Source organism: Myotis yumanensis, unplaced genomic scaffold, assembly GCF_028538775.1.
Source record: "Myotis yumanensis isolate MYYU_CA2020_CCGP unplaced genomic scaffold, mMyoYum1.0.hap1 SCAF_1, whole genome shotgun sequence".
NCBI classification, from domain to species: Eukaryota; Metazoa; Chordata; class Mammalia; order Chiroptera; family Vespertilionidae; genus Myotis; species Myotis yumanensis.
The window spans coordinates 225,953,308-225,973,619 of record NW_027223752.1 but is presented as its reverse complement, the minus strand read 5'-3'; the positions used below and the strand labels follow the sequence as shown (position 1 = coordinate 225,973,619).

Below are 20,312 nucleotides of genomic sequence, written 5' to 3'. Positions count from 1 at the left end.
GCCAGGCATGAGACCCTGGCCGTCTAGGGTTCTAGAGTTTCTGCTATGCTGTCTCCCTCCACAATAACAACAATACTGCACAGTGCCCCCACTGTGAAGTGTGTTCTGTGCTTTGTATAACTTCTGCTATTTCATTCTCACAAAAGGCTCACTGGCCCCAAGCTGGGCTTCTACCACCCCAAGTTCCACCTACAGGGTCTCCTCACCTCTTCCCGGGTTATTTGACCACCTCTCACCATGGTTCCTTCAGAGCTGCACATGATTAGATAGATACTCCTTTCCAATATAAACAGTGCCCCCATTCCATGCCACCACCCCCACCACCACCCCCATTCCTCCAGGCTGCACGCTACACAGTCTGTGTTTTACTTAGCACTTACTTAGCACCTTCTGACACAGTACGTCATGCAGCAGTGCCCCTTCTCTGAGGGGGATACATTTCAAGACTGCTGGGGTTTGCCCAAAACTTCGGATAGTACCAAACTCTACATGTACCATGGTTTTTCTTATACACACAGACCTTTCCACTTAAAGGAAGCAGTGTACAGCTTCTCTTTGACATATCCAAATTGCTAGCATCATACTCTTATCATTTGAGGCCATTAGTAAGTCAACTACAGGTGACTTAAGCACAAGTACTGTGACATCAGGATCTGATAGCCGAGATGACTACTAAGTGCCTGATGGGCGGGGAGTGTATGTGATGCGGAGATGATGGACAAAGGGATGATTCATGTCCCTGCGGGAGGGAGTGGGATGGCTGGAGATTTCACCCCGATACTCAGAACCGCATTCAATTTAAAATTTATTAATTTTTTATTTCTGGAATTATCCATTTAATGTTTTTGGACCATAGCTGACCACAGGTAACTGAAACTATGGAAAGCAAAACCGCAGGTAAGGAGGGTCTACTGTATTTCATCAAACATAAGTCTCTATCAACTTTGAGACCCACCATTACGCACCTCCAAAAAGAATACAAAGTGCCAATCGTAACTACATGATACAACTGACTAGGTCAGAGGTGTTCACATGTGAAAGCTGTGCATCTCAGAATCTAGAAAAAATGATTGTGGGGAAGCATGGGACTTGGTTGGAAAGTCTGTAAGGAGGAATCTCCAAAAGGTTGGGGGCCTCTAGGGGGGCCTTGCTGAAGGCGGAAGGCCATGCCTTGACTTTTCCAAACAAGTCTGAGCACCCGGGGTATTTTACTGAAATCTTTATATTTAGACTTCAAAACATCCTTGCTTAAAGACACTACAGACGCATGTGTCTTCTCAAGGATGCTTACCCTGCTATTAGTATCTAATAATTAATTTTAGTTCAAGCTGTTACTACAATAAAAGCCTAAAGAGGCAGGCGAACAGATATGTCTGGTCCCTTTAGCCAGGCGGTCCCTTAGCCCTCTCTTTCACAGAAACGTGTGTCAGGGTAATCATTCACCCATCACTCAGGATCTGCTGGTCAATCCCGACATATGATAGCAATATTTATTTGCTTACTGTCCATCAGTCCCCACTACAATGGAAGCCCCATGAAAGCAGGGACTCACTACTGTCCTATTCCCAAAGCATGTAGTCAAGTTCCCAATAAAGATGTGTTGAAATGAACTGAACCACCTACCATAAGGCAAGTACTACTATTATCTCCACTGTACCAATGAAAACAACTAAGGCACAGAGAAGTCAAGCAACTGACACAAGATCACACAGCTAGGAAGGCCCTGAACGACCTTCAGACAATTCAGTATACACTGCTCCCAGAGCCACAATCTTTAGTATCCCACCAAATAGTGTGAAAGCTGCTTCAATTTCTCTTTACTTTAGTAGACTTTGAGCATGGTTATTATAAGATCCATCTTGGGCAGAGATCTCTTTCAGAACCAGTTCTCTACTAAGAAGTGTAATTACAACATATGGTCTACGGGATTAAGGTCCAAAACTGTGCTGTATTGGTCTCATGGGCCATCAAGGCTACAAGCTCACATAAGCCAGGGCAGGCTCAAAGATGGTCTCTGAGACCAAATGCAACTAACTCATTTGCCAATAAAACATTAGGGGATGTTGAACCAGTCCAGTTGCTCGCTGACCCAGCTGAGCACTACCTGTAGTTCACAGTCAAGATCCCAGTTCGAGTGAGATATGATGTGGCTGGAGTGAGGGAAGGGCTCTTATCCCTCATTTCAGTTCTCTGTAATTTCTGTAATGCCCTGAGGTGAGAGCTTTCCATGAGAGCTCCTTCTTCATTGGGGTTTCCGCAGGACAGGACATCTCTGAGCTTTAAGCATCAAGAGAAACCGTTTACAAAGAGCTCCCTGGCCCCTCGTCCTGGACCATGACAAACATTCACAGCCGGGCTCTTTTTCTTTTCTTTTTTTTTTTTTTTTTTTAGTGAAGTCTACTTTAATTAGTCACCTGCATGCTCACTGGTCTGTCTTTACTGGCTCGTGGCTTTGACTTAATTGGTTTGCTTGCTGGATCTATCCAAAGTCCCACGTCAGTAGAGGTACGGTCACAGAAGGGCTCCATTGTTTTATGGTGCCAAGACCAGATAAAACAGAGGCACTGAAAGACGTCAGCTGGGGCAACATAAAGCTCATTATTAAGGGCGAAACCTGGGGTTTATGGAATGTCACAAACAGCTCCATTAAGCTGGCAGCGGGGCTCGGGAAGTGCAAATGCATGCTCTTGTCAGGAGCTCTGCCCCCTGAACCTTCTTGCTTTGGAAAACCTCGCACCGCCCTATGGTTCTTCTGCACTAAAGTGCCAGACTCTGCAAAAGGAAGAAAAACAAAAGCCAATGGACAAGAAGACCAGCTGCTGGCTGTCTTCATGGGAACATGAGTTGCAGCTCCTGGAGTATCTATTTTTTTTTAAAATATATTTTATTGATTTTTTTACAGAGAGGAAGGGAGAGAGATAGAGAGTTAGAAACATCGATGAGAGAGAAACATCGATCAGCTGCCTCCTGCACACCTCCTACTGGGGATGTGCCCGCAACCCAGGTACATGCCCTTGACTGGAATCGAACCTGGGACCTTTCAGTCCGCAGGCCGACGCTCTATCCACTGAGCCAAACTGGTTCTGGCCTGGAGTATCTTTTAGGTGCTTATTCCACTAGGGCAGTGGTTCTCAACCTTCTGGCCCTTTAAATACAGTTCCTCATGTTGTGACCCAACCATAAAATTATTTTCGCTGCTACTTCATAACTGTAATGTTGCTACTGTTATGAATCATAATGTAAATATCGGATATGCAGGATGGTGTTAGGCGACCCCTGTGAAAGGGTCATTCGACCGCCAAAGGGGTCGCGACCCACAGGTTGAGAACTGCTGCACTAGGGGCACACAAAATGCAAGGAAGCTTCCAGAACTCTGCCCCAAAGCAGTAAGGATGGTGCTGGCAAAGTCGGGAGTGGTGATGAGGAGGGCTGAGTTCTGGGGGGTCATCTGCTGGGCTTCTTGTCCCGGTCTCTGTCTCCCTGGGAAGGTGCACACCCAGTCCACTGGAAACAGTTGATCCAATTTTTTTCTCATTAACTTTATAATAAAATGAAGTTGAACAAAACACTATTCAAAGACCTGCTGTCCTACACTACGCCACTTGGCAGAACCAGGGGCATGCTGGAGCTGGCTCTTTCTGGAGTGGCCAATCTTTCCAACTCTAAGGTTGGTGATGTCACTTGGGGAGCCTGACATTTGTCATGGCATCAGTAGTTACATTGTGGAAATTAGCAAAGAGAAACCAGCCAGGCTTCCTCTTTCGGAGACCCAGCTGGCCCACCCGCTCACCTTTGGATATTGGCGATTCAGGTGTGCTCTGCTAGCTTTGTTGATGGACTCTTACTAATCCTTACATTCTCAGAATCCTCCTTCTTCCTCCAGGTCCCCTTCCCCTGATCCTGCGCTTTTCCTAATGCCCAGACCAGAAAGCCGGCAGACCCTGGGGCAGGAAGGGGAGCAGCCATTCATCAGAGGGCTGCTTTCAGACCTGAGGCCCCGCATGGGCCGTTGGGTCTTTCCACATCATTAATTGGTCCTTATTCCTTATAGACTGACAAACCAAGTTTCCCAGGGTGATTTGGTGGCGGGGGGGTGGGGGGACGGACATGGGGGGGTGTCCTCCTAGCCCCATAGGCCTCCTCTTTCATCGTTAACCTTTCAGAACTAGAATTATCAAGGCAGGGGAGGGTATCTAGTAGATTTCCCATCTCGCACCTTTCATCTGGTTTGGATTGGGGGTGTATGTCCACCTGGGAGCCCTGGGAAATTCTTGGGCACTATTCAGAGGGACGGCAGGGGGTGTTTGGTCACAGGACCCCCATTGTCCCAGAACCCTGCCCCCAACCCCACAGGAGTGCTAAGCTGTTTGTAAGCCAGGGTGGCAACAAATCTTTCAAGAGGCTGTTTGAAAATGCTTTATGGCACATGGGGTTACAGGCTCTAGCTGAACAAATGGGAAAATTAGTCTACCTTAAAATATCCAAGGCAAGTCATTTCCTATCACCTTGTTTCTTAAATGTACTTAACACCCAGAAGCTGGGCTTCCCAAATATGGATGAGGGTCATCAGTTAAAATGGCAACTGGGAGATAAAAATCTTCCACTTTAATGGCCGCTCATAAAAGGATTCCATCAGCCCTCTGTTGGAAAGTGGGGAGTTGGGACTAACAGCAGCAGTCATTAAGTCTTCTAAACTTTAACAGGCTTCGGCTCTTGAGCTGGCCAATGAACAGGACCTTACCTGAGTCCACCACGTCCACCACGGCTCAGCATCAAACCCTCTGCTTTCCACGGGCCTTCCCCAGGTCTCACGCCTTGGGTTTGTCTTGTTTTGTTGTTTATCTCTGATGAAACAAACGATTTGCTTTTCTAGCTCCTTTCTCCAAATTTCTAAACTGTTCCTCGCCCCTTGAAGAGAGTTACTATTGACAACCAGAGTGACAGTGAGTCCACTTATTTTCTTGTATTCTTTTTCCTTTTTTGAACGTTTTTGCTCTTCTTTTCACTCCCTTTATTCATTCATTTCATTCATTCACTCATTCATTTATTCCATTCCATTCCTTTATAAGGATTTATCAAATAATGTCTACTGATTAGGAACTAAGAATGTGAATTAGTGCTGAAGGGTGGAAGGATGAGGAGATTAGCAGTTAGCGATGTGGCTGGAAAAATCAACAAGAGCTAAATAATGGAAGGTCTAGCGCACGATGGCAAGAAGGTGGGACTGGATCCAGAGAGCCATGAGAAGGTTGGAGCAGAGAGAGACATGATGAATAAAATGACAATAATGAAGGATTAACCGATTCTCCATCACACGGTCACAGCTACCTTTGAACAGGGGCTGCTGAGTTCCTCCAGATGCCTGGTGCCCTTATCAAATGAGTGATCTGGCCTTAAAGTTGATGACTGGGGGTGGGAGGAAGGGGAGGATGGCCATGACTCACAGGGGCCTGACAAGAAACCAGCCCTGGAACTTTAGATGCCAATGAGAATAAGTGAAATCCCTGGGGCTCCCCACAATTGGTCCTTTTTGAGGGGGGAGGCTGGACACTAAGATGCAGGGTCTGTTGAACATTATAACATCCTCCCTGCACATTTTGGCAGGCGAATTAGTTCACAGGCCATGAATTTGAGTCCCTAAATTCTAAACCTTGGCTGGGGAAACAACGTTTGATAAATGTGTCCAGCTCCTGGAATAAAGACCCAGAGCACAAGCAAACCATGAAGTTCAGCCTGTGTCACAGCAAGAGAAGTCCCAGACCACACACGCACACACCTCTCACATACACTGACACACACTCATGCACATACACATACACACACCTCTCACATACACTAACACACACTCATGCACATACACACACTTGCACATGTACACACACATACACACATACATTCACACATACACATACACTCTCTCTCTCTCACACACACACACACACACTCATGCACATACACACACACACTTGCACGTGTACACACACATACACATACATTCACACATACATATACACTCTCTCTCTCTCTCTCTCTCTCTCAAACACACACACACACACACACACTCATGCACACACACCCTCCCTTTCTTTTCTTTCCTTCAAATATCAGTTGTTAACATCAATTCCTAACATATCTCCTGCCTAAAAGGTGTACAAGTGACCCAAAAGTGACCAAAAGGTGATGCGCACTTAGGAAAGCTGGAGATGGGGTAGCTCAAGAAGAAAAAAACCAGTCAGTCAAGAAGAACCATGAATCCAAACATCACGTTATAAAATGTTTCAGTCTTTCGTGGGTTTATAGTACCTCCAAAACTCCTGTCCTATTTTGTGGGCTTACAGGAAACCACTGCACACTCCTCGTTTTATTCTCTAGACAACCTTACCCTGCTGTTACGACTTGAGAAAGTGACAGAGAAGGGCTGGCCTTTAGTTACTGGCCGAACACCTAGATTACAGAGCTCAAATCCTTTTCATGATGCGTAAAGCCACACCAGAGGCCTTGATTAGCTTGTTCCTGGCTCATTAGAACCTTTCTTTGGCATTCTTTCCCACCCCCCAGATCAGTGATGGAGAACCTATGACACGCGTGTCAGAGGTGACACGCGAACTCATTTTTTTGGTTGATTTTTCTTTGTTAAATGGCATTTAAATATATAAAATAAAGATCAAAAATATAAATCTTTGTTTTACTATGGTTGTAAATATCAAAAAATTTCTATATGTGACACGGCACCAGAGTTAAGTTAGGGTTTTTCAAAATGCTGACATGCCGAGCTCAAAAGGTTCGCCATCACTGCCCTAGATCAAGACCAGAATTAGGAGAGCCTAATTCTCAAATACATGCTAAATCTAAGAGGTATGAAAAGTGTTAGAGGCAGATGAAGTGGAGAAGAGGCTATGTAAAGACGACTTCCCACCGGTGGAGCCTCAAGACAGCAGCACCCTGAAATCCTGTCTGATCTTTTGTTGTGGAAAGAGTTCTTGGGGCAGCAGACACTTCCATGCATTAAAAAAAAAAAAAGTGAACAACATTCAAAATGGTGCCTTGTCATAACCAACAACTCCCAGGAGCTATGCCCATCACCACAATCTGTCCAGGAAGTTGGTCGTGTTTAAAACCCATTTCCCATGAAAGCACCCCCTCCCCACCGTGTCGTTTTTGTGAGTGAAATTCCAATGGTCATCTCTGTTGAGAGAGCTGCCTCCAGCAGGGAGTTAAAAATAAATCTATCTCGGCAAAATGGGGAATTGTTCATGGGGACGGAATTAAACTTCAGCACTTCTTCCTTTTCTCAATTGTACTTTTGTTCCTAGCTTTGGCTGGGAGAGAGTGCACACATTTAGTTGGGAGTTTATGAGTTCATATTTTATAATTAACGTTGCCAACAGGGGAGTTTGATTAATACCGAGCGGTGGATTTTGAGCAATGTTCCATACAAATTGCCAAATTTAGCAATAAAATAAATTGGTTATGTGCACATAATTAGTAGGATGACTACTTAAAATTCAAACCCGAATGTGAATAATTCCAAATCATCTGAGCCACAAATCCATTATTTGTATAGAAGGGGGAAAGTATAGCATTTGGGTTTTATTTTGCCCTCAACCACAATGTTATTCATCACCAGGCTGAACATAATGAAACTTCTACAATGAGTTGGGACAGTATTTTAGAGCAACCCCGAAACACACACATACGCGTGCACAGGCACACACAAAGGGAATGCCATAAAGGTAAGAAATACTCCACTGTGAATTTTCACTGCAAATGTAAAAATCTATGAAAAAAATTTTCAGCAAATGCATTACATGTTCCTGATGCGCTGTCCATAAACCTCTGGCACACAATTACTCAGCAGAGCCTTTCCTTTAAATATTCACGGTACCTTATTGTCACCCTGGACTTCTCCGAGCCTTTGCTGCAGTTCTTTGATTTCTTCTCCCAGGTGTTTATTTCGGTCCTGAGAGTCTCTCAATAGTTGTACAAGGTTAGCCTGGAAATATCAACACATTAGGAGATACAGTCAGAAACGGAGGAGCGGACAGATGTGAGGCTTTATTAGACTCGAGGAGGCCGGTGTGCAAGCCCGCTGAGCCACACAAAGCCCATCAGAGGAAAGGCGTGTATGAATGCAGCAAGTGTGCGCATCAGGCCCCGACGCTGCCTTGAGGAAATGAAGTTGGCCGTGAACCTCCATCTGGGGATGTTCTTTGTTTCCAGAATAGCTCACAGGTAAGTAATAAAAAATTGTAAAAAAAAAAAAAATGTAAGAGCTCTTCACTAAACATCTTGCAAGTGGACATCGAGTTCAATTCTAAAATCTGGGTCAACAATATAGGAAAAGTTCCATTTCCTTGTTTAGATTGTTCCTCCCCACCCCCCTTTCAAAGAGATCTTGTTTCATGAACTTTTCTTTGCTAATTCAATGCCCAGAATTTTGATCACATCATGTGCCACAGTTTCAAAAGTCAGGGTCCAGAGATAATTCACGTCTCCTGGGTTGGTTTTCCCACCTTATTCCCAAACAAGGACAATCACCTGCCAGTCTCATCTTCATGACGTCATCCCTTCCTTAAGATTTGCACCCTGCTCAGACCCAGATCCCTCAGCCCGTGTGGGAGGTTGTTCAACCCCACTTCATCTCACACCATGACTGCCCTTTCCCTGTAACATGTGGGCACCTTTTACCATGTTCCCACCCCTCTCCAGGTTCCCCAAATTTGGAATTGTTTGCTCTCCCAGCTATTGGCATGCTTTCATCCACTTAAGCCTGTAACTTATCATTCCACTGAGCCTCATGTGGCTTCCTGTTCTGTGGTACTATTTTGCATTTTGCTAGCTGTCATTTGTTCCAATTCACACCTTGCTTATTGCATTCTCATCTAACATTAGCAAGAAGACTGCAAGCTATGGAGAGGCAGAGATTCTGTTCTCTGCTTCCTCGCCTATAGGAAGCCTGTGTTCCACCTAATGTTTTAAAGACTCATGATGGCCCAGCCAGTGCTGCTCAGTGGTTGAGCATCGACCTATGAACCAGGAGGTCATGGTTTGATTCTGGTCAGGGCACATGCCCGGACTGGAGGCTCAATCCTCAGTGTGGGGCATGCAGGAGGAAGCTGAGCAATGATTCTCTCACATCATTTCTGTTTTTCTCTCTCTCTTCCTCTCTGAAATCAATAAAAAAAAAAATATATATATATATATATATATATATATATATATATATATATATATCCATCCTTCCACTTGCCTCAACTCAACCACACCAGGAACCAGTGGGAAGATCTGGCCAAATGCCTCCTTGGGCACAGTTGGCTCCTTTGTGATAAAAGAGGGAAGGAAGCAAGCAACCAGAATATGAGTCCTGGAAAGGAATCGATCGGAAATCATCACACAGGCATTTTAACGATTACCTCATACAGTCCCTTCATGTTATAGCTGAAGAAAACTCAGGTCCAGAGCCGTTAGGACCCTAGTGTAACTGTAGTGGCTAAATCTCCCAAGATTGCAATGCTACCACATTGCGGAATACTCAGGTATGCTAGGTGCTCAAAAGAGAATAAAGGTGAAAGAATGTAAAATTAAACCTGGGCTCATCCTTGACTCCTCACTTTATCTCATCTCCCATATCCCATCTTTTTCTCTACCCTCAAGGTATTCCCCACCCAAGTCACCTCCCCTCCAGCTCCTTGCTGTTCCCCATACATACCAGGCATGAGCCCAGCTCAGCACTGTCGCACTGTTCTCTCTCACTGGAATGCTCTCCCTCCAGAATACCTCTTGGCTCACACCCTCATTTTTTCCAGGCCCTGTTTAAAGTTCATGGGATCAAGGGGGCCCACCTAAACCTAAACCACTTCATCTAATACTGCAACCTGCCCACCTCCACCCTGCACTCCCAAGCCCATTCCCTTACACTACTTTTGCTTTTCTTCTAGAGCACTTGTCACCTTTTTTTTAAAACAAGTGTTTACTGATGAGAGAGAGAGAGAGAGAGAGAGAGAGAGAGAAACATGAATGAGAAACATTGATTGGCTGCTTCCTACACACCCTCTACTGAGGATTGAGCTCACAACCCGGGCATGTGCCCTGATCGGAAATCGAACCAGTGACCTCTTGGTTCATGGGTCAACACTCAACCACTGGGCCACACTGGCCAGGCAGCACTTGAGCTTACTTTCTGGTTTATTGCTTATTACTTATTTCCTGTCTCCGTCTCCCTACTAAAATGGAAGTTACATGAAGGGCAAGAAACTTTGTTTCATCTACTGATCTGCCTCAGCACCTAGTAGATATTTCATAAATATTTTTCTTAATAAGAGACAATATGCTGAGCCTGGAGGTTGTGATCTCAGCCTGCGAGGGAGCTGGAATGATGACAACAATGACCAACACTGAAACCAGTACCGGCATGGGCCCTTGCATGAAAACGCCCACTCATCCCCACGGGCTGGGTTTAACCAATCCCTGGCTTCTACTCACTTATTTGTGGATGTTACTCAATAATGTGACCTCAGGTTTTTACTGCGTATTTGCAAAGCTCTTATCTTGTAATCGTTGCATTCCAATCCACAGATTCTGTTCTCAGCAGATAAAAATTTGTTGAAGGATGAGAAATGTTAACTCCCACTTTATAGGGAAGAACACAGAGAATCAAGGGACATTGTAATCAACAAGCTATTTTTGGAAATATCAATGGAATCAGAAAGACTAAGTTGGATCCCAGTCCTGCCACTTACTGAGCTGGGTGACCCTGGGTGAGTTTCTTAACCACTTGAGTGTCCCCATCTGTAAAATGGAGTCACCATATATACTTCATGTGGGGCCTTGATATTAAAATTGAGCAATGAAGACAAGACACCTACCACAGTGCTTGGGATAGATAGGTGCTGGTTCACGGCTGGTTGCCTCCCTTGATTATATCCTTCCACTTGCCCCAACTCAACCACACCAGGAACCAGTGGGAAGATCTGGCCAAATGCCTCCTTGGGCACAGTTGGCTCCTTTGTGATCCTGGTTCTTCACTGTTCCTTACTCATCTATCTATTTATATAATAAATATTTATTGAGCACCTTCAGCAGTGAGCAATACACATAGCCCCTTACCCTTGTAAGCATGCATTTTAACAAATTATATTATAATAGAGGCCCTGTGCACAGGTGATCAGGCCCTCAGCCTGGCTGGTGATCAGGGCTGATAGGGGCCATCTTGCCCAGTCCCGATCAGGCCGAATGGGGTTGACCAGCAGGGGAGGGACTGCAGAAGGTTGGTCGGCCACCAGAAGTTGGCTGGGGAGTGCACTGACTACCAGAAGGAAGCTCCTGTGTTGAGCATCTGCTCTCTGGTGGTCAGTGCACGTCATAGCGACCAATTGACCGATTGTTCGGTCATTCAGTCATTTGGTTGCTTAGGCTTTTATATATATAGATATATTATATTATATTATATTATATTATATTATATTATTATATTATAATAAATAATGACCAGTAGTTGGATGGTTACCGCTATGGAGAAAAATTGAGCAGGCAAAAGAAACTGAGTGTGCAGGATAAAGAGCCACAGAGGCCTCACTGGGAAGGCCACCTTTCAACCAAGACTTGGAAAAGGGGCGAGAGTAAGCAAGACTCTTGTGGTAATCCCGGGGGAAGTTCCAGCTACTGGCTTCCCTCTCTCCCTCTCCCCATCACATCGAAAACTTCCACTTTGGAGAGCAGTTCACCCCAGAGACTACATGAAGTGGACAGAGGATTCAGTTCTTGATTTTTTTTCCAGTTCTTTTCCTGGTTCCATCCCTTCCTCCTATAGGTCATCTTTCTCAGCACAAACTGTCACAGGTGGGCAGCCTCTGCTTTTCCTCCATGCAACTCCAAAACGGTTCCCAGACATTTGCTCAGCAAGCATAATCCCTTTCCACCAGACGGGGGGACAAGCCCCAGGCCCAGTAACCGGCCCAGAGGAGGGGGAGGAGCCCAGGGCTCAAGGCAGCCTCCCAGGGCCCACTGCCACCTGCACATGGTCAGGCATCTCAGCACCCCATCTGCAGGACACACAGCAAAATCCACCTTCATAGCACCTGCCTTTTCTTCAGCGGCAGAAGAGATGCTCAGAGAGACATGCTTATAACAGTAATAGTGAAAACTTCATAAAAGACAAACAATTGCCCAAAAACTGCAATGCCCTAACCTTCCCTGCTTGAATCGATAATGGCTTGAGCCTCTCAGGTGGGGTGGATGTTCGCCCACCAGCATCACCACAGTATCTAAGTCAGTACAACTCCACGTGTCCATGGTGAAAGGCCGGTTCTCTACCTCTACTCCATCACAAACCAGCACTATTACAAAATACAATGGAAATCAACTACTAGAAAAATGAATTTAAGATATCAAGACTCCAAGTGTTTGTTAGATTCAAAAATCCTGCTGTCTGCCCGGCCAGTGTGGCTCAGTGGTTGAGCATCGACCTATGAACCAGGAGGTCAGGGTCGATTCCCAGTCAGGGCACATGCTGGGGTTGCAGGCTCAATCCCTAGTGTAGGGTGGGCAGGAGGCAGCCAATCAATGATTCTCTCTCATCATTCATGTTTCTATTTCTCTTTTCCTCTGCCCTCTTCTCTGAAATAAATAAAAATATATTTTTTAAAAACCCTGCTGTCAGATTGCTGTCAAAGTTTCTGAACACTTCCTCTTCATTTCTGCACTGAGCTTGTCCAGCAACAGCAGCCTGAGCCGGGCACTGGTCCTTGGGCATCACTTTGAACAGCGCTGAGCTCAGCGATGCTCCACAGGATTTAGACCTCAGAACAGGGCGGGCACCCGGTATATACCTCCATTGATACATAAAGCAGAGAACAGGGCTGCTTCAGGGAACAGCGATTCAGAGACCCAGTGATGTGACTGTCAAACATGATTTACTCTGCAGCCTGGCTCAAAAGAAGTCTACCAAAATAAAATCAGTAGCGTCTACAGTGGCTGCAAAACAATAGTCAATCAAGTGAGTTCACAGTAAATCTACACCAGCTTTAAAACTGACCCCTGGGGTAGGCTGGGGTGGGGAGGTGTCCTGCGTTAGGGCAGGTGACTTGTAATTTTCTTCTACGTTTCACAGGCTGGAGTAGTTGTCAGCACAAAATTCTTTCCTATTCATCAGGCCTTCCACCTCCACTCTAGAACAATAACTCTGAAAACTAGACAACCACTATTCTGATACGGTGCCTAACACCTTAAAGAACAAGAAGAAAGAAAGACAAGAGAAATGGTACATTTCAAAGCACTCAAAATAGAAGAGAAAAGTTCACACTATTCTTTTGACCAAAAATAATGCCTGTGACTCACACACATTCACTGTAACAACCCATCCAGCGAACACGGGACGCCTGCTTGTAATGCATCAGCCGTGCAGAGCGTGTTGTCTCCATGTTATCAGGAAAGACTCTGTGACCATCGGTTTAGAATAGCAGCTCTGGGTGCAGGAAATGTCAGGGGAAGGTGGCAGACACTGGGAAGGATTTCACAGGGAAAGAAAACAAAGCCGAGAGATTATTTTCTCTAAACCTCTGGGGCAGGTGGGAGCATGAATAGCAGAAGATGAAAAGGCTTAAAGAGAAGCCTACTTTCAATATTCAGATCTAGCCAAGGCCGACAGGAATGGTTGACATTTTAGCTCTGATCATAGCAGAATGCTGAATACGGTGGGATATATTGCAGAATGCATATATATTGAAGTTCCTCTTTTTGGCTAGAAGTTGATCTATTAAAACAGGGATTCGGAAGGGAGGGGAGAGAGAGTTGATGAAAATACAGCCAGGAGGCCTGAGGCTGAGAGGATATCACCGCTCTCCATTCTGACACACCTTCCTTTGTCAGAGGAAGAGCTCAACCCCCAGTTACCACGGCTGTCTGCAGAAGCTTTGCCAAGGCCAGCCCCTGCTGCGGGAACGGTGGGGCCCACAGAAATTCTCTCTGCACAGAGGTTAAGACGACACCCCTGATGGCTGTTGTGAAGGCAGAGCCCTGGGACCAGAGAGGCCAGTGATCTTCTCACCCCAGCGCTCCCTCTGCTTGGCTGCAGAAGTTCCCACGGGGGCAGATGCGCCCTGTGAGCAATGAGAGTCTCTCCAACTCTCCCCAAATCCAACTGCATCCTGTGAACTCCAGCATGAAATATTCATAAAATCATATGCTTTTTCTTCTGTTAATCGCTCTCCTGTTAGTTAGATTTGCAGGCCCCCATTCACGGAACCTAGGAGGACAGAGGATAAGAACGACATCCCTGCCTCTACCTCTGTTTCAATTCCCTTAGAACGCCACAACATGTGTCAGCACCATTTACACTCTAGATGCAATATGTTCTTTCAACTTACAAAAAGAGATGGGAGATTCGTGAAAAATGATGCCTCATGCTTGGCAGTGACAATCACTGTTAGGGCTTCTGGTTTCCAATGACCGAGTAACCATCACTGGTCCTGAGGAGGGGGTTTCAGGATGCGAGTTGGAGGAAACAGCCCTGAATCTCTGAGATGGGAGAAAAGGATCCGCATAGACCATTCTTCTCCCCGATGTCAGAATGAAAAGATGGTTGCAAGCGGGTCAGAATATGTCACTCCAAAAATATGCCACTTTGTCGTAGAGATTATTTTGAGCTGAAGAAATTGAGAATCAACAGATACGGAGAGCTCTCCTTCTTCCCTTGTCTGCCTGAAAGCAGGGCATACATTTCCTTTTGTGAGCGCGTCCTATGGCGCCAGTACCAGGAGGAGGAGAGCAACTCTTATCACCCGAGACTGAGAGTGGGCACCATAAACAACCCTAATTAAAATAACCCCCATCTCTGGTTAGTTTCCGCATATATTTCCTAGTCACTTTCCCACAATTTGTTATCCCTTGAAGCCCAAACCCCATCCTTTTGTTAAAATGGTATATAAGCCCCCACCCAAGTCTAACCAGTTCATTGAGTTTCCCTTTTCTATAAATTCCCTTCCATGTAAAATATTCATAAAATCATGTTTTCTCCTGTTAATCACTCTCCTGTTAGTTAAATTTGCAGGCCCCCATTCAGGGAACCTAAGAGGATAGAGGGTATAAAACAGCATGAAGAGAAAGTGATGACAAGTTTAAGATTAACCTTCCAACCAGGCGCGAGCCCAGACCCTTCAGTCATCTTGAATCTTGCTAATTTATTAGACGAACAGCATTTCAGGTAACATAGCCATGGGAAAGTTACTCCACACTGTAGATAGAGTAAAAGATGATGCATTACCAGAGAGCCCTGTATCTTACTTCTCAGTTTGCTGATATGGCAAAACAAGAAATAAAAAATGTGAGGGAAAAGTCAGAGAGAGACCGGTAAAACCTTGACCTAGGCACTTCCTCAAGAAGAGTAAGAAGCCCAGCCAGTGGCTCAGTGGTAGAGCATCGACCTATGAACCAGGAGGTCATGGTTGGATTCCCGGTCAGGGCACATGCCCAGGGTTGCGGGCTCAATCCTCAGTGGGGGGCATGCTGGAGGCAGCCAATCAATGATTCTTTCTCATCATTGATGTTTCTATCTCTCTCTCTCCTTCTCCCTTCCTCTCTGAAATCAATAAAAAACTATTTTTAAAAAAGAAGAAGAGTAAGGAAAAAAGAGCAGGAGAAAGAAAGAGACCAGATTTAGAAAATGCTGCTCAACTACATGGTGTTAAAAAGTTTGATACTCTGGACTCCTTACCCCACACCTTCAACAGGGAAACATACTACATAAAACAAGAATATGTAAAAAAAAAAAAAAAGTTTGATGAAACATCAAGCTTACTTGAGAGGTGTGATTGATAGCAAATTTAATTGCAATTTCTACTCGGCTGCTTTGGTGTACAGCGACTCCTGTGTTAATAGTAATAGAGTGAAACTTGTTCTGCTGAGCAAGGGCCCCCTGTTCACAGCAACTGCCAAGGTGATGACCTCGGCTACAGCGACAGCTTTCTGATTTACAGAAAACAACCACCCGAGAGATTATTCCATACATAGCTGTTGGCTGGGCAAGGAGCCCTCAGCAGCCTACTCCCACCTCATAGAAAGATCTCAGACATAATCTCAAAACACACACTTGCCAACGAATGCATTTCCAGCCCACGGGCAAACACTCTTCAGTAGGTTTGGGAGGTGGCTACGTAAATAAATATTTGCTTAATCTTGCTCATTATGATTCTGCATCTGCCACTTTAGTGGCTCCCTTAACAGCTCCCAAGTTCTTTGGACACATTGAGCCTAAATTTCCTCACCTACCAATTGGGGGTGCCTGCACCTTCCTTACAATATTGTTGTCAAGATTCAAAGGGCTTAGACTTACAGCAAGAGGCATTAGGGCTCAGAAGGAAGTTGTCGTTATGTTTTGGGAGATATCTCACAGGCTGGACCCTGGATGTTTCCCCCAGGTTCCCTGGTGTGACAGGAAAGTCATACCTACTGTTCAAAGTGTTATGAAAGGAACATCTCAAAGCACGCGAGACCTTTGAAGGGAGTTTTCGGTTCTGAGCATCAAACCGAGACTCAGATGCAAAGCTGCTCTGCCTCGCAGTCACCGGGGACTGAAATAAGATTGACTAAGAAGACTTTGCTACTGAACTGATAGGCTCCCTCCCACGCCACAGGGGGCCCTCTCTGCTCTGATTTCTCCAGGGTTGTCATCCTGGCGTATGTCACCGTCTAAATAAGCCATCACTTTTTAAGGGAAGAAAGCAAAGGCTCCCTCCTAGACCCAGAGGAAGCCTCCCGTGGCATAGCTGCACAAAATCACAACCGGAAAAGACAACAGTGCATCTGGTGACTCACTCCAGGAGGAATTTGCGTGGGGAGAGTGGGCTGCCATGACTGCCCCAAATCCCACTTTATAAGAAGATTAACCCAAGATCATTTACATTCCCCTTTTGTCTCCTTTGGAGAGGCTGCTTGTTTAGCAAAAGACAAACATTTAGAGGCATCTGAGATCTTTCGGTGATCTCTCGCTGCAGTGCGAAGGGGTGCCCCGTGCACGGTTCTGCCTGGAGTACCAGGAAGAAATTTCCATTTCAATATTGCACGGGAAGCTATTAGTGCATCGCTGTTGTCACGTCTCCTTCACAGCTTCTTTAACAGATGATTTACCATTGGAAATTGAGTTGTTTTCAAAAGGATTCTAAGTTCTAAAAGAAAGCCTTGACAACTTTGTTTCTTGCACCACAATCATGAAAGTTCTGGTCTGTCCTCTGAGGAGGAGACAAACAAAGCAGGAAAAAAAGGCCCTAGCCAGTTTGGCTCAGAGGAGAGAGCATTGGCCTGCAGACTGAAGGGTCCTAGGTTCGATTCCGGTCAAGGGCACATGCCCGGGTTGCGGGTTCGATCCCCAGTAAGGGGGTACTCGAGGCAGCTGATCAATGACTGTCTCTCATCATTGATGTTTCTATCTCTCCCTCTCCCTTCCTCTCTGAAATTAATAAAAGTATATATATTTTTAAATAGCAGGAAAAAAGTATGGCCAGATATTGTTGGTCGCAGGAAAGAACAGTGGGTTAGGCCGCAACTCCTAGGTTAATTTCTGGTGCTCCACCACTCTGAAGCAGAGGGCTTCGAATAAAGCTTTTAATCTGTGGACTTTCAGAATGGGTTGAATTAAATATTGATTATGCTTCCTCTCCACTCAAATATTCTAAGAATCAAATGTAGAACAAAAACACCTGAACTCAAACCCTGAACCACAAGTTAGGAGATCTGGAATCTAGTGCTGCTCTATTAACCTGTTGTGTGACCTTGGACAAGTTACATGAAAAATTAAAAATAGCCAGTCAATTTTTTCACTCACCATGGAGCACTCACCAAGTACAAGGAAGTCGGCATTATCATACCAGTTCTTCATAAGAACTTTATGAATATGTCTCATTATTATGTTCATTTTGAAGAGAAGGAAATTGAGTCCCAGAAAGGTTACACAAGATCACACAGTCAGCAAGTAGTTGGGTTAAATTTGAATCCATGATGTCCATAATGTGCCCTTGAGACTTCATAAAAGATATCCTTGCTAGTGTGACCTCAGAAGATAGGAGATTACATCCAGCCAGCCAGCCAGCCAGCCAGCCATCCATCCATCCATGCATACATAGTCTCTGAAAAGCACAAACCACTACAAAGCACAAGCCATGTCTACTTATATCTGAGAAGAACCCTCAATACATTTAGAGCAGCAGCTCTTAAATGCAGTGCAAGGAACCCCAAGGATCCATGGACAGGAAGCAGACAGTCAATGAACCTAGGAAATTGAATGCAAATATTTTTGTGGGCATCTCTGTGCCACATTTCTGGAGCAAAGGCCCATGGCTTTCATCATATTCCCAAAGATATCTCTGATTCTCAAGAATGTAAGAACCACTGGTCCAGAGAAATGGAACTGAAAACACTTCTTGACCTATCTCATTTGTTCCTTTAGCCACACTATGTGGTGGTCACTACTTTCTCCCATTTTATGGATGAGAAAACTGAGACTCACACGCCAAAAGCAACCTTCCCAAATCCATACAATTTGTTTGATGGGTATCACTGCTGGCTGCCTCATAGCGCTTCCATTCCAGATGCTTAATCTAAGGCAGATGATGTACAGTACTCTCCAGGTGAATGTTAATAGACCAGGAATAGGAGCATGTCCAACACTCACCCAACTACACTTGTATTCTATGGCTGGGCTTTCTACCTCTTCTGCTTTTGGGGAACCAGCCTTAGAAGAAAACTTATGCTAAGAGGAAGCTGGCATTAAAATAGGCACAGTGGTAGAGTGGTCAGATAAAACACTGGATGCCCAGTTCAATTTGAATTGAAGATAAACAATGAATAACGCTTTAGCATAAGTATTCCCTAACAATACATGGGACATAACTTTGTACTGAAAAAGTATTAATTATCTATCAGAATTCAAATTTATCAGGGTGTCCTGTATTTTTATGGGCTAAATGTGGCACAATGGACCTGACAACTATACAGCATCTGAGGCCTGCACTACCTCTTGACTTTAGGTTATGTAAGGCCATTGATTCCTGCATTGCTTAAGCAGTCGAGAATTTCTGTCACTTGCACCCCAGTGCATCCTACCTCATGCAGAAAATCAGTGGTTCCAACCCCGGCAGGAAGGGTGCAGAATGCAAGCTCACAGCACCATACTAAATCCCAGAGGGACAGAAACTCCACACCATATTAAAAGCTACAAAGCCCGTACTTGTGTGGCTTTTTTTTTTCTATAAGAACGCAGTTTGACAGACTTACTGGAATTCATCAGATTCTCCTCAGTCAATGTAAATTCTGTATTATATAGTCACAGGATGTGAATTCATTTACACTGTAAAACTCTTTCATGTATACTAACAAACTCTAAAGTCATGCCAGAGATGACTGCTCATAGCCACCCCAAATCACAAAAACAAAAGCACCTAGAAATTCCAGATGAAGATCCCAATTTTTGAACATTAATGCTAAATGTTTATGTAATTTTGTTTAGAAAAAAAAATCAACTGGCTCCATAGGAAAGTTTGACTTTAGATAAAATCTGAAACATTGTAAAGCAATCAAATAAAATAGCAAGGAGGTTATGGGAGTGAGTAGAACCGATTGACTGAATAGGTAGCCACAGGACTGAATTGCTATTTAAGGGTAAATGGGCACGCCTGTGCACATGTGCGTGTGTGCAAGTGTGTGTGAGTGTGTGTGTGTGTGTGTGTGTGTGTGTGTGTCTTGGCCATACTATTTATGCAGCATCAAAAATTACAAGGTAATGAACCTAAGACATTTATATGCAATACCAGGTATATGATCAAAGAACAAAAACAGGATGTTTAGTTAGCTATGACAGTTATGAAAAGACCAAACAAACCTGTACTTATTTGCATCCACAAGTTTCGAAGCCCTGCTCTGGTATAGAGAATTCCTATAACCTGGAACACACAGCATTAACATCACATCATCTGGCCTCCCCTCAAGCCCATAAAAGGTGATAACTCAGGGTATGTCAGCATAGAACAATTATGAAGTTAAGAAAAGTTCTAACAAAGATATCTTTGGAAAAAGCAATATATGTGTATGTATGTATGTAACTGTATTAAAAGAAATTTGATGTACAATATTCCTGGGTATAATCCTATGAAAATGTTAACTGTCCCCAAATTAATCTATAAATTTAACAAGCCCTGGAGCAAAATACCAATAGGTATGGATTTGCTGGGCGGGGGGTCGGCGGGTGGGGATCAGAGGAGCACCTGATAAAATGTTTGTTATCTTCCTGAAAAAGAAGAGCAAAGGGAAGGAGATGAGCCCAAATA

At 44.6% G+C, this 20,312-nt stretch overlaps 1 protein-coding gene across 3 annotated transcripts in view; it reads right to left on the bottom strand.

The window, feature by feature from the left end:
• The window catches only part of CCDC149 (coiled-coil domain containing 149), a 106,670-nt gene that overhangs the window by 39,525 nt on the left and 46,833 nt on the right, over positions 1 to 20,312 (bottom strand). For all 3 annotated transcript variants that reach the window (XM_070398573.1, XM_070398554.1, XM_070398563.1), the window contains exon 4: positions 7,886 to 7,993. In XM_070398573.1, coding sequence (XP_070254674.1) covers positions 7,886 to 7,993 — 108 coding nt within the window. The remainder of the gene's footprint in view (positions 1 to 7,885; positions 7,994 to 20,312) is intronic.